The following is a 14,414-nucleotide window of genomic DNA, read 5'->3' as shown; positions in this document are numbered from 1 at the left end:
ACTTTTGATACAAATTTAAAAAAAATTTAAAATGCGCGTGGCACCGCCCACTTGTGATAAAATCAATTTTACAAATATTATTAATCATAAATTACAAATCGTTAAACCTAACGGCAGAGTGGTAACCTTTACTATAAGCAATGCTTTGAAGAAAAATTAACGAAATCGGTTAAGGACCACGCTCACTTTTATATACAAGATTTTTAAAAGGGTCGTGGACGAATAAAATAAGCTGTATATTTGCAAAGAGAGCTTTATATCAATGGTATTTCATTTTCCAAATGGATTTATAACAAAAAATAGGAAAAGTTTCATATTTTAAAAAATGGGCTTGACACCGCCCCTTTTATGACTAAGCAATTTTCTATGTTTCGGGAGCCATAACTCGAAGAAAAATTAGTTCAGAATAGAACATATGTATATGTTTTATTGCGCAGCCTTGTAACACTATTAAGCACACAAAACAAACAACAACAGCATTTCAATTGTGCAGCTGGGTATGTAATGTTCGGTTTCACCCGAACTTAGAGTTCCTTACTTGGTGCATAATCGAAAATTTTTTTCTGGAGCACGCTTTGCCTTTTTGGCCATCTGTAAAAATCAAAATAAATTCACCCTGCCTACATCATGTTCCAATCATCAACGAGCTAAAACGTTTTCTTTCGCTTTCAGTCAACTTCTAAGTTTTTTGGAATGACTTTAACAGATATAACACTGGTCAACAACATTTTTGTACATGGTCATGCGTATATTTTTTTTATTGCTTTTGCACCCAGAAATAAGAATATGAACATAAAAAAGTTTTTGATTTGGTTTTGTTCGAAAAAAATGAGAAAAACAAAAACATGAAAATTCATCAAAATTTGCCATAGATTTGATTTATTCTAGTATAGTAAAAATCAATTTAAGATTTATTCTTATAAATTTATAATACAGTTTAAAAGTTTAAAAATGCTTTTTCCTGCTTTTCCTGCCATATTCGGTAACATTTTCTCTTATTAACGTCCAAATATAGTCCCCCATCATGCCTTCCGTATACTGGCCTTGGTAGCGTTTCTGAAACTCCATTATATCTTGATGGAATCGCTCCCCGTGTTCTTCTGAATATGCCCCCATATTATCTTTGAATTTATCCAGATGTGAATGTAACATGTGCATCTTTAGCGACATTCTACATCCGATGGCGGAAAAATTCGTAATCATGCCAGTTATCAGCTCATCATAATTTTCATCCCTATGATTTCCAAGAAAGCCATGAACTACTGCCTTAAAACTGTTCCACGATAGTTTCTCCTCATTGCTAAATAGGTCCGGAAAAATATCGCAGTTCATAATTTTTTTTATTTGAGGGCCAACAAAGACTCCAGCTTTAATTTTCGCCTCTTACAGCTTTGGAAAAAAAGTCTGCAAATATTTGAAAGCTTTAGACTCAATATTAAGAGCCTTCACAAATTGTTCAATAAGGCCCAATTTAATATGCAATGGCGGCGTCAATATATTTTTAGGATCGACAATTGCTTCGTGTTTAATATTAAATCTTCCCAATCCATACTCAGTACGTTCAGGCCAATGTTTTTGGCGAAAGTGGGCGGCATCATTTGTGCTATCCCATAGGCAAAGATAACAGAAGTGTTTGGTATATCCATTCCAGTAAAAAAAACAAACCATCTTGAAGTCTCCAATAACTTCCCACTTGTATTAATAGCATTTTAATGCCATAATTTTCTTTGAGATGTATGGAATGTGCCAGTGGAATAGATGGAAATTTGTTCCCATTGTGTAGTAGAACTGCTTTTAGACTTTTTGTTGAGCTGTCGATAAAGAGGCACAATTCATTTGTATTACAAGGAATACCAATTGCTTCAAATAAACCTTTCACGTCATAGCAAAAACAGAGTCCATCTTCCTTACTGTAGAAACAAGAAAATTCTTCATGACGCTTTCTTTGCCGATATATTCGAACATCAGAAATAAGTAAATTTCGTTGTTTAAGCCGCGATGCTAATAACTCTGCTTGGTCTTTTGATAGATTTAAGTCTCTTATTAAGTCATTGAGATCTTCAGAGTTGATCAGATGTGGTATTCCTGGTTCAAATTGAGGCACAAATTCGGAATGTACGGATGCAGATGAACTCGGTGTTTGGAAGCTGCCTGGAGGGAATAGTTGCTATTCCAACACAGGTGGATCAGATACAGGATTTTGTTCCAAATATGGTACTGGAGCGGATGTTGATGGTAGTTCCCGACATATTGTTTTCCTTAAACGTTTCCCTTTCAGTGGTTTCACTACACAAAAATAGCAATCAGTGTCATGATTACTCGGTTCCCTCCAAATCCTCAGCACTGCTAACTTCTTGGCTCTTTTCTCACCCTGGTACCAAACTATAATAAAACTTAAAGCATTTCATAACAATTTCAGTTATTATGCAATTATATATATGTAGATATATGTATATATATATGAAACAGTTAGTACAAAAAAAAAGGGAAAATAAACTTACGCTCCAGAATGCTTCTGCAAGAGTTACATGAAACATGTGGAGCCTATTTTTTGTCCTGGTTTTTAACAGGTAGACCGACGTAGGCTAGGTAGGTCTCGCAACTCCTTGTGTTTTTAGTTAAATCAAACTTTTTTTGTCTTCTTTTAATACATTCGCCACATATATAGTAAAACGAATTAGCCGCTCGTTTACAACTTCTCGAAGACAACATTCCTCGGTGATATGTAAAACCATAGTGTCGCCCACAACGAGTGACCCAAGAAACTACAGCTTCTTACAAAAAATTTACTTACAAAAACGCTATCAGGTAGCTGGCATGCTCTATTGCTAGGCCTGCCAATCCGTCAGTAAAAGTTTCGATGAGTTTCTTAATATGTAATTAAAGAATTGCCAAATCTACCTAAAATCATGTGTATCTGTGACCTTTTATCTCCTTGTTACTGTTTCTCAGCCACATTTTTTTGGTTTTTTTTAAGATGAGTATGTTGTGCTTTAAGTAGATCTTTTTCCGATGCATCGCTGCATCAGGTAGCTACCCGCCGCCCTCTATCGACCGAAATAGCGCAAAAGGACCTACAGTAGCCTGGTGCAAAAATGCAAAATTTTCAAATCGCTATAACTTCTACAAAACCAAATATTTTTGATTCGTAATTGCATTTTTTTTTTATAGAATTGAACATAGAACCCGAATATATAGGGCATATCTCATGTACCCATTTTTGTTGACCTGTGTAATCCGCCTGGGCTGGATCTCAAAATATCTAAAATGGGAATCTAAAAGAAGTGTGTGCGAAATAAGTTAAAGTAAAATGGAATAGTAAATAAATAATTACATCATTAATTTCATCACAAAATCTGGGACTCCATCAAGGAAATGGTGCTCAAATATGACGAGGTTTCCAAACAAACTTTCTGGTACAATTTCGCTTAAATGGCTGCTTTCCTAATATTTAAGGGCATTTAATTTAATATTGTGCTCTGTAAGAGAATAAACATAAAAAAGAAAAAAATAGAATGAAATAAACTAAAATAAAATTTAAAAAATGAACAAAATAAAATAAAATAAACTAAATAGAGAAAAAGCGAATAAATAAATTATAACTTTCTTGCTACAGCAAGACACTCTTAGTACACTTCCAAAAATATTGGGATAGATGTTTGGACCAAGGACCGCGAATCCGAATTGGAAATTAAAAATTTTGCTTCCGTCAAAAAATATTCTCAAAAAAACGGAAATATTACCACGTAGCGCTCCGAAGCCAAAGGTGGGATCCATTGTATTTTTGTCCAACACCGGTTTGGAGATAAAATTAAATTCGACCGAAATACCTTTCTGCACATTTTTTTTTATATGTACAACAAAATTACAGCAACCAAATGAAAATGTTCAATTTCGTTTGCAAATATGTCATGAAAATGTTGAATTTCTTTTGCAAATATCTCTTGATAGAAGCAAATTTTTAATTTCCAATTCTATACAGAAGATATGATGGCCGATACAGCGATTTTGAGCTATTAGTGAATTTAGGTATGGCTATTTTTTTACAGCTATGGCAGTCGCTTTAATTTATCTTTAATAAGCGAATCTGCAATTATTTGTACACTTGGATATAAAAAATGAATGTTTAAGTTTGTTTACCGGAGTAGATTGAATGTTATACATTAATTCAATTTAGTATACGGAATATCTGAACCAAAATTGGAATAACAAGAAAAAAATATGTACCTTTTATTGTAAACTAATGTAAGTGAAATTCTAATTTTCTGAGATGTTATGATATATATTATTAACTGGCTGACGACAATATGTTCAGACTCGTATTACACCCAATGAGATGAAACTAGCTGAAATAGATGCCTATGCATATTTGTTTTATAAATTTTGGTAATTGAAAATGCTTTGATTTTTAAATATAAGATGAATCAACCCGAAATAAATCTGTATATGTAACACCATAAAAATATGATTTATTTACTATATTATACTATAGCGATGTATTCAGAAATACTCCGTATGAATTTATTCTGAAAGTTGTTATTGGCTGCATAATATTTGTATAGTAAAATGAATCAGTTTTTATTGAAAAATAGAGAGGAAAAATATAGCAAATTCTTCAAACTTTTATAAAAATATTCTTTAGCAGAAAATTAGCCACCCACTTCAGTGCCCTAGAAATTAGCCGGAGAATTCAACCATATACAAACCATATGACAAAGCTTGAAATGCATTCTCCCAAGAAACTTAAATTTTGAGCTAATCTGTTTACAATAGGACGAGTGATATATGTTTCTATAATTCTTTTATTTTTCCACCAAAAACACAAATTTTATAAAACTGTTAACGGCTACAACCTAGAAGTACTAACTTATGAATAACACATGCATTAGTTTCGGTAACGTTTAACAAGACGAAGCACCACCTAATTTTTATCGAAATTTATCAAATGTCGTATCAAAAGACGCGTCTCGACCTCCATTTTAAGAATCCGAAAGCGAAAATTTAATTTTTATTTCTGTCAAAAGATATACGCAAAAAATTGGTTAAAATTTCCATGTGGATGTTGTTTTTTGGCACATTTGATATATACACACACACACTAATGCAGAAAGGTGTTCTGCGCGCATTTAGTTTTGATCCCCAAACCTGTGTCGGATCCACCCAGGGTAATTTTTTATAAGCGCGGCCGAAGGCCGCCAACCCAGAAAGGTGTCCTATGCAAACAAATTGTGGATCGGTCCCCATATTTGGGACCCTACCGGGGTCGTTTTACGGTTTTTTATAAATAACTTTTGACGGAAATAAAACTCTCCGCTTTCGGATTCTTAAAACGGAGGTTTAGATGCGTCTTTTGTTACCACCTTTGAGAAATTTCGATAAAAATCAGGTGGTGTACCGGGTTGTAACACGTTACTTTAGTTTCATGTCCGAATCAGTTTAAGCAAGCATAAAATATGCTATTGCTTTTTTGTTTAAGCCAACTTTCCATCTTACTTCTATACCCTCTTGTGTTTGCGATTCTTTTAAATTTTTATCGTATTCTGTTTCTAGGCGCACAAGTGGACCAAAAACTTTCTCGTGTTGATAAACATCTTCATAACGTAATACCACTTGTGATGGTTCAGTATCTATACCTGGCTTCTCTAAATCCTGAAATGTTGCATCAATATTTTCCTTCCATTATTCCTCCAACTTGTTCATTTATGCTGCTGATAATTTTCGTGCACGCAACTGCTCTTGCTCGGTAGGCACCTTAACCCACCACGACAAAAACGAACGATCACTTATAAGTGGCTTCCATTGTTCTTGATCCCAATTCATATCTTTTCAAAGAGTTTTGCGCTGCACATGGTTGCCTAAAATTTAAATTTATTCGTTTAAATAGATACAGTTTTTAATATTTACTCCATTTTCAGCTTACCGGCATAACAACACTACAACAGAATCAGCCTGTGCTGGAATGAATCCTAATACAAATAAATTACGTACGCCCCACGAGTAACATTTTAGTACTGTTTCTCCAAGTGGACCTTCAGAATGTAGGTTACTTCCCTATGTTTAGCCCTCACCGAATGATTAACAATTTGGGATGCAGATGTGCTTCCACGCCCATTGCAAAACCATTTTTTGCAATTATTGCACATCACTTCGTCGTCGAAATTGTTGTTGCACAAGTTTGCTTTGTTCCGTTTGCCGTTTCCACAATTCCTCTGCACAAAAAGCAGCCCTTATTTACTTACCACTATCTATTGACGAGACATTTTTTTCGTTGTGCAGTTCTTAAGACAACTATCCCGATTTTTCAATAATAGCTGGTAAACTTTTGTAAAACTATATTATTTCCAATTTTCCAGAAAATGATTCCTTTTTGTATCCAATAAACTTTTTTACTCAGTCGGAAAGTAAAGCACACAGATGCGTAGTGATGAACGATATTTCACTATCAATGTTTGCATCGCCGCTATCACTACTAGTATTAGAATTTCATGCTGAAGGAAAATCGCCAATCGCTATAATCGCTATTGGCGATATCCTGCCAGAGGTAATTGTCATTCAAAAGAATCGAATGAAGGAAAATCGCCAATCACCGATATATTTGGATTGCAGTAGCTACAGCTATTAGCGATTTGTCAATAGCGGCGATGCAATCACCACTATCGAAATATCGTGCCATCACTAGTACATACAAGGTTATATGCAGTGCAATTTTGGTTATCGGTAGAGAAAAAAAGTAAATATGCTCTTAAATTAAGCATTGCCTTAATAGCATTGCCTTAATTGCCTAAGCGCAAGTAAATGTATACTTATTTGGGTTTTTAGGAAAATTTTTTACATATTTTATATATAAATTCCTTTAATCCTGCAAAACTTGCGCTGGCAGCGAACACAAGTACCTAAATGCGCTATTATATTCAGTAAAAAATAGCTTTATTATTATTTCTTAAAAAATAGGAAATATTGCTTTCGCATAAGGAAATTTATACTTCTTTTGAACTTCAGGGCAATTATTTACTTAATATACTCATAAATTCCTTAATTTTAGTAAACATTTCTTCAATCTTGAGTTAGGTACATTGATTTACCTGTGCTGAGTACAAATCGTCTTTCATTATAAGAACAAGTTTCATTAATAACTGTGTTTTCTCCTTAAAAATAGGAAATATTTAAATTTTTTAGTGTGCTTCAATCTTTCGCACAATACACTTGACGGGACCTTATATGCGATATTAAGAAGGCTGATTTCGCGATAGTTGGCGCAGTTTGCAGTATCCCCTTTCTTGTGGGCTGGGCAAAGAACTCGTTGATTCCATTCATCAGGCATGCACTCGCCCGATAATTTGCAAAGAAGCTGATGCATGCGCCTTACCAACTACTCGCCGCCGTATTTGCATAGCTCCACAGGCAATCCATATGCGCCCACGGCCTTGTTGTTTTTCAATCTGGTTATTGCTATTCCGACTTCGTCATAATCCGGTGGGGGGATATTTTTTCCATCATCATCGATTGCGTGATCGAGTTCGTCATCCCTGAGCGGTAAATCACTCTCTCCATTTAGGAAATCAGAAATCCCTCCATAATCTAAATACTCCCTGGACTTCAGTGGCCGTTTTCGTTCTTACAAGAGTTGGACCCGGTCTTAAAACCTTCCGTCTGTCGCCGAATTTTTTGGTAAAATTTTCGGGCGTTATTCCTGGTGGCTAGCAGCTCAAGCTTCTCGCACCCACGCCTTTCTGCCTCTTATTTGTTCTTCCCGAAAAGGCATCTCGCTTCCCTTTTTAACTCGCTGTAGCGTTCACACGCTCCTCTTGTTGCGCTCGCTTTTAACGTAGCCCTGTAGGCAGCGTCTTTTCATTTGGTTGCAATGCGGCATTTTTCATCGTACCAGTTGTTTTTCCGTGGCCGCCGGTAACCAATTTTTTCCTCGGCGGTAGTACGAAGTACTTTGGAGATATGCTTCCGCTGCTCCTATATTCCTTCAGGCTGAGTTTAGCTCTCAGAGAGCAGGTGTGAGAGTCGAGTTGCGAAATCATTGGAAGTCTGTTGCGATTGCAGCCTTTCGACGTCTAGCTTTCCTTGTGTTTTTGTTCATCGGTTTTAGCCACGCAGAGGAGGCCGCGTATTTTGGCTGCGACGAGATAATGATCCGAGTCGATGTTAGGTCCTCGGATTGTGCGCACATCTAACACTGGATGCATGCCGTCCATTTATCACAAGTGGTCGATCTGATTGCGAGTATTTCGATGGGGGGACAGCCATATAGTTTGATGTATCTTTTTATGCATGAACCTCGCCCCATGTTTCGAGTACGCGCAATGTCAATTAGCCTCATTCTATTGGGAGAAGTTTAGAACTTTCCGACTAAAGGGCAAAAAACACCTTCCTCACCACCTTGGCGTTAAAGTTGCCAAGCACGACTTTTATATCATGGCGGCGCTCGTACGTGCATTCATAGAAAGCATCTCTCACCTCATCCTCTTTCTCCTCTGTCGGTGCATGGGTGTAGATGAATGATATATTAAAAAATGTTGCTTTTATTCGGACAGCGGCGAGACGTTCGTCCACTGGCGTGAACGCCAATACTTGGATCGCATAAATTTTGATATGATTCATGAAAGAAGTTATTTGTTATCTTTTTTATTACTTAATTACCATTTAGCCGGGGTATTTAAAACTGTGACTCTAAGATTGCTGGCACCATGGGAGCCAGCGATGGATGTCTATGGCCAGGTTAGAGTAAGCTAGGTTGTGTTCGTTGTCACTCACCTAGGGTGGTATCCCGTATTTTGGCGTAGAATTTTGTACTCTAGTAAAATTTTCTAAGACTATGTTGGCAAACCAAAACGAAGGTAGTCGTAAATTTTTACAGAATTTCCCGATAGATGTGAATTCGGTTCATCGTACATGCGTAAATTTAGTAATTTGAAATTTTTATTTTTTCATATAGTACCGCCGAATATAGATGACTCACTTAGTTCCAGTGACATCATTGTACGTGAAGGATCCAATATTTCTTTGCGGTGTAGAGCCACTGGCAGTCCACGCCCGATAATCAAATGGAAACGCGACGATAACTCAACGATAACAATCAACAAAAATCATATAGGTTAGTATTTAAAACACCTTAAATTATCTTACTGTATGCCCACTACATTTTGTCGGATGGGCATGCTCATAATTTAAGCAATTTTTTGTGACCAACTAAGCAGCAACAATGTGTGCTGGATATGCCGGTAACCGAACACTTAACTTTTTTTTATATCATTTATTAAATTTTTATTTTAAGCCTAGACATGGCAGTTTTACCGCCGCTAATATCTGGAGCCTTGACCTGGCGAGCACAGGACACGAACACAGAAAGTGCTCAACCGTTTTTTCCTGAAGATCGAATTTCTTACTTATAAACATGTGACGCCAGTAGGCAGTGCGACTACTTGGTAAAAGTTTTAATTGTCCATTCAATTTGGTTAGACTTTGTCATTATACTTCTAAGCCAGATTTTTATTCGCCACACGTATGCAAAATACGTTTAAGCGCAAGCGGTCGTGGCTAGTGATAGAACGATACGAGTAATGAGTGAGTAGTGTCGATATTTTCCAAAAAATACTCCAATATTTCGTACTCGATGCTTTTTTCCCAGTACTGAGAAAAGTATCTATGTTTTACCTCGATATTTCACCAAAAATGCTGGGTGTGGCTTTGGATCAGGATCTAAATTTTGTCAAAATTCCGTTCTGAGAACCGATACGGGCTGTCTTCTTATGGCCCCAGAGCACTACCTACATAGTGAGGCGAGACTATTCGCCATTAGTTCGAGAAATGAAATGCTGAACAAATAGTTTCTGCTGAATACACAGAAACCTAGGCATCCCAACAGACATCTAAATAAAGGTCCCCGCCCCAGGGTTATGAGGAAAATACGGCACTGAGGTCTCAGCCGTATGTAGAAGAATAACACAAAAAGGTCCTCAGTGATATCCACAAAAAGGCGGCGGACCTCCATGTCAGAAATTGCTGGTAAACCCTGTTCTTAGAGTAAAATACCCTGATCTCGCGGAAGAGGAAAGCGGTCTCTCTAGACAGAAGCGCGGCTATCTAGCTCAACTTTGATCTGGATACTGTAACAGGCTAAGCTCTAACCTATCCCGAATCAACCACATGACACCAAACCTCTTTTAAATTGCAATGGGGAACGAACGCCTCTAACAACCTTTCAATGTTGTCCACCCCTGTTGAAACTTCAGAGTTCTTTAGACTTCCGTTATAGGATATTGATGACAATTTGTTAGTGTGCACTTCTATTGGATGGGGCGAAGCACTGTAACAGCAGCCTTATGATCTCACCCTGTTTCCCACTTGGTGCAACCTTGTTGTCTATTGTGAATGGACAAGAGGTGTTGAAACAAGTTGGAAATGGGGAGGTGGGCTCGAAAAAAAGGCGAACATCATTATAAAATGTTGAACGAAGTGTGTGCAAGCAAAAACGTAAAACTAAAATATTATACGAACTAAGAACTAACTAAGTTTAGTGAAAATAACTAAAAACTACTTAGTATACTACAGAAACTAAATTTAATAAATAATATTTACTAAAGCTACTTAAATAAACACAAGTAAAACTAAATCTACAAAATACGTGTTTTTGATGTTTGAGTGGAGCGTGCGTGCATTAGAGTGCGCACAAGAACAATTTTTTGAAAGTTCCAAAATGGAACTTCACATGGCGACCGTGAGGCAGTGTGCCGGATCGGGTGCAGGAAGGATAACCATGCCACCTACAAAAGGCCACTAATTGGGCATGCGGAAAAATTGTAATTTTTGTAAAAACAAGAAAACTACAAAATAAAAACTGTACCGCGCCATAACGGCATGTAATATCCCAGCCAGCTCGAATGAACATCAGCAGCAGCAACAAATACCGGCCACCAACGGCGGCAGATGTAGCGGGAACAAAATATAAGTATGTATGTATTTAATAAATTACTTTTTCCATAGGGATTCTAATACATATATGTACACTTAACTCTACAATTTTTTGATTAAACGCGGTGCGTCTGCATAACACATTACATATTATATAAAACATTTAAATTTTTTTCTAAATTTAAATGAATTTTGGATTTTTTTGCATCAATTAAAAGTATCCACTAAAATTTATAAAAATATAAAATAAAATTCCCGATACAATGCGAAAAGTGAAATTGGTGATACTATTTGGTGATTTTCTTTATAAAACATACAAAATACAACGTAATATACAGTCCATATTTGGAAACAATAAATCTGTATAAATGTGTGTGCATATGCATATAATAAATAAACTATGGCTAAAAGCGAGAATGTTGCATTTAAAAAAAACCACGTATGCATACACACAGATACATTGTGTAAAAATTGTATACATTAAAAATTTAATCATTTTGAAAACATTAAATACTTTTAAAATACTTTACTACTTTAAAAAATTTATACAACTTAACTGGTGACACACATGACACCGGAATTTATATTTTCCTTACAAAAGTTTACAGTAATGCATAACAAATTATATATGCAAAGTCTATATTTGGAAACAATCAAATTTTTATAAAGTGTGTCGGTATATGAACATAATAAACCGAATATATTGAATTTTAAAACAAAGTATACATATACATAAATACGCTTTATGAAAATTTAGTACATTAAAAACTTTATCCTATTACATTCGATATTTTTGAAATACTTTAAAATACAAAAAATAAAAGCAAATTTTAATATAAAAAAAAGAAACATTTTTGGTGAAACGGTGCGGCGGACACGTTAAATAATGATGAAAATTTAATAAATTTTTACAATTATATACTCAACATTTTGCTCTGTAGCGGTGCGGCCAACACGTCAAATATTAAAATTAACATTTTTGTGCAACGGTGCGGCCGTCACGTAAAATTTAATGATTTTTTTTTTGTGCAACAGTGCGGCCGTCACGTTAAACAATATTGAAATAAATACTAAATTGCAATAAACATATCACGTTTAAAATTAATATTGTCTTGGAAAATTGGAAAAATAGATCAGGATTCTCTCTTGTATACCGTATATGGTAGCACACCCGGTATAAACAAATTTTTTTTTAAGCCAAAATTTAATTGATGGTTCGCGAGGAATATTCTTAACTCAATTTCAAACAATTCCAACAAATTTATGCCAAAATTCAATGCAAAGTGCAAGTAAAGCAGTTCCAATTTAGATTATAAAATCATTTAAAATTTTTTTTCCATTAAAATTTTTTCACATTCAAATTCCCTTTCAATTCAAATTTGTTCAAATTCATAACTCAAATCTTCAACTTATTCTTAATTCAAATTATGCTACAAAATCATTTCAACTTTTTCATTCAAATTTGTTAATACCCAAACATCTCAAGCTCTAATATAATCATACGGAAAATATTTCATTACAAGAAACCACAGAAGTTGCTTTCGATAACCCAGTCGTTACATCAAACAATTCTTTAGGGCTTTTAACAACTTTCTCAAATTCCAACCAATCTCGTACTAATTTTCTAGAACCAACAATAATGGCTACACCAGAGCACAAGAGACAGTTTACTGGGTCGTGGGCGCCCTTATTTAGGGAAAATTATAACGGTGACCCCTTAGCGCTAGACTCCTTCATAAATTAAATTGAACTAGTAGAAGGCTATATAGATCCAGATCTTATGCCAACTTTCATTTCACTCGTTAAATCAAAGCTCGAAGGGAAAGCACGGGAAGCTATTCCGACAAATATAACATCTATCCAAGAAATTAAAGATGCGCTTAAAAGTCGAATAAAGCCAGACAATTCAAAAGTTGTTGCAGGAAAAATAGCTTCACTGAAAGTTACGAACAATAATTTAACCGAGTTTGCTAAACGAGTAGAGGAATTATCTGATGCTTTAGAGAGGTCTCTAATTATCGAGGGCATATCAAAAGCCAAAGCGCACGAGATGGCAGTCGAACAGTCAGTAAACGTTTGTAGGCTAAATACGCGCTCAGACTTAGTCAAAGCAAGTCTGGCATCAACCTCTTTTAGTGACGCAAAAGACGTCGTAGCAAAAATGATAGTCGAACAAAACAATCAGGCTACAGAAAGACAGGTATTAGCTTTTCGATCAAGGTTTAACAATCAAACCAACTTTCGCAATAACAATAGAGGCAATAACTACTACAACAACAATAATAAATACAACAACAATATTTATTTCAACAGGTTCAATAACAATAATAATTTCAATAGGTACAACAACAATAATAACGGTAGATACAATAATATCAATCAAAATAGGCAAAACAACGACAACCGAAACAATTGTAACTCGCGTAACACTAGCAACAGTCAAAATAGGCTAGAAAACAGAACCAATACTAACGCCGGAAGTTCAAATACGCGAAATAATGCCAATTTTCGCTCTTTAAACTTGGACGCCACTCAGCAGCGAACACTGAGGGACGAGGAGATAAACGAATAAATATTAAAAATATTTTTTGTCTAAACCTAAATTACTCAGATTTTATCGAAATTTATATAACCGGATCTAACAAATTATGTACATTTTTACTAGATACACAAGCTGATATTTCTCTCATTAAAATTTCAAGCTTAAGTAAGCAAATTCTAATTAATTTTGACGATATAGTTAATATCACAGGCGATACATCAAATAGACCTAAATTTTTCTAATAATCTAGTCGAACACAGCTTACATGTGGTAAACGATGACTTCAATATCCCATCAGACGGTATACTGGAAAAAGATTTTCTTCATTATGACAAATGTGTAATAAATTATTCAAATAGTAGCATCTCATTCTGGGCAAATAAAGAAAAAGTCATTATGCCAATCCTACACGGAACCGAAAGAGGTATGTGTGTATACCACCAAGATGCGAAGTTTTTGGAATTTTCGACTTAGGTCACTCAACAACTCCACTTTTCGTTGAATCTCAAGAAATACAAAAAGGCGTATTTACCGCAAGATGTATTACAAATTCCAATAATCCAATAATAAAATTAATCAATACCACAAGTGAGGTACAATTCGTACACAAAAATTATATTAAAGCAGAAAACTTATCTAATTATCACGTCTACGTAATCGACAAAACTAAGTCAGATGAGAAGCGAATTAACGAAATAACTTCGATCTTAAAAGATCAAATTCCAAAAGATGCACCATCTTTTAGATCTATGCATACAATATGCTGACATATTCGCGCTTGACAACGATAAGATGACGTTAAATAATTTTTATGAGCAGAAATTGCGGTTAACTGACAACGAACCAGTGTATATAAAGAACTATCGTCTACCCTATTCGCAGCGGGAAGAAATTAACAGACAAGTTACAAAATTATTAGAAAACGATTTAATAGAAGAAAGCTATTCTAACT

At 35.3% G+C, this 14,414-nt stretch overlaps 1 protein-coding gene across 7 annotated transcripts in view; it reads left to right on the top strand.

The window, feature by feature from the left end:
• LOC137240117 (neurotrimin-like) overlaps positions 1 to 14,414 on the top strand; it is a 2,444,277-nt gene that overhangs the window by 1,216,041 nt on the left and 1,213,822 nt on the right. For all 7 annotated transcript variants that reach the window (XM_067766054.1, XM_067766050.1, XM_067766051.1 and 4 more), the window contains one exon: positions 8,945 to 9,103. In XM_067766054.1, the coding sequence (XP_067622155.1) occupies positions 8,945 to 9,103 (159 nt within the window). The remainder of the gene's footprint in view (positions 1 to 8,944; positions 9,104 to 14,414) is intronic.

The sequence above is a fragment of the Eurosta solidaginis genome, chromosome 2, assembly GCF_040869045.1.
Source record: "Eurosta solidaginis isolate ZX-2024a chromosome 2, ASM4086904v1, whole genome shotgun sequence".
NCBI classification, from domain to species: Eukaryota; Metazoa; Arthropoda; class Insecta; order Diptera; family Tephritidae; genus Eurosta; species Eurosta solidaginis.
Note: the sequence above shows the minus strand (reverse complement) of the source record. Positions and strands in the feature narration are given on the sequence as shown.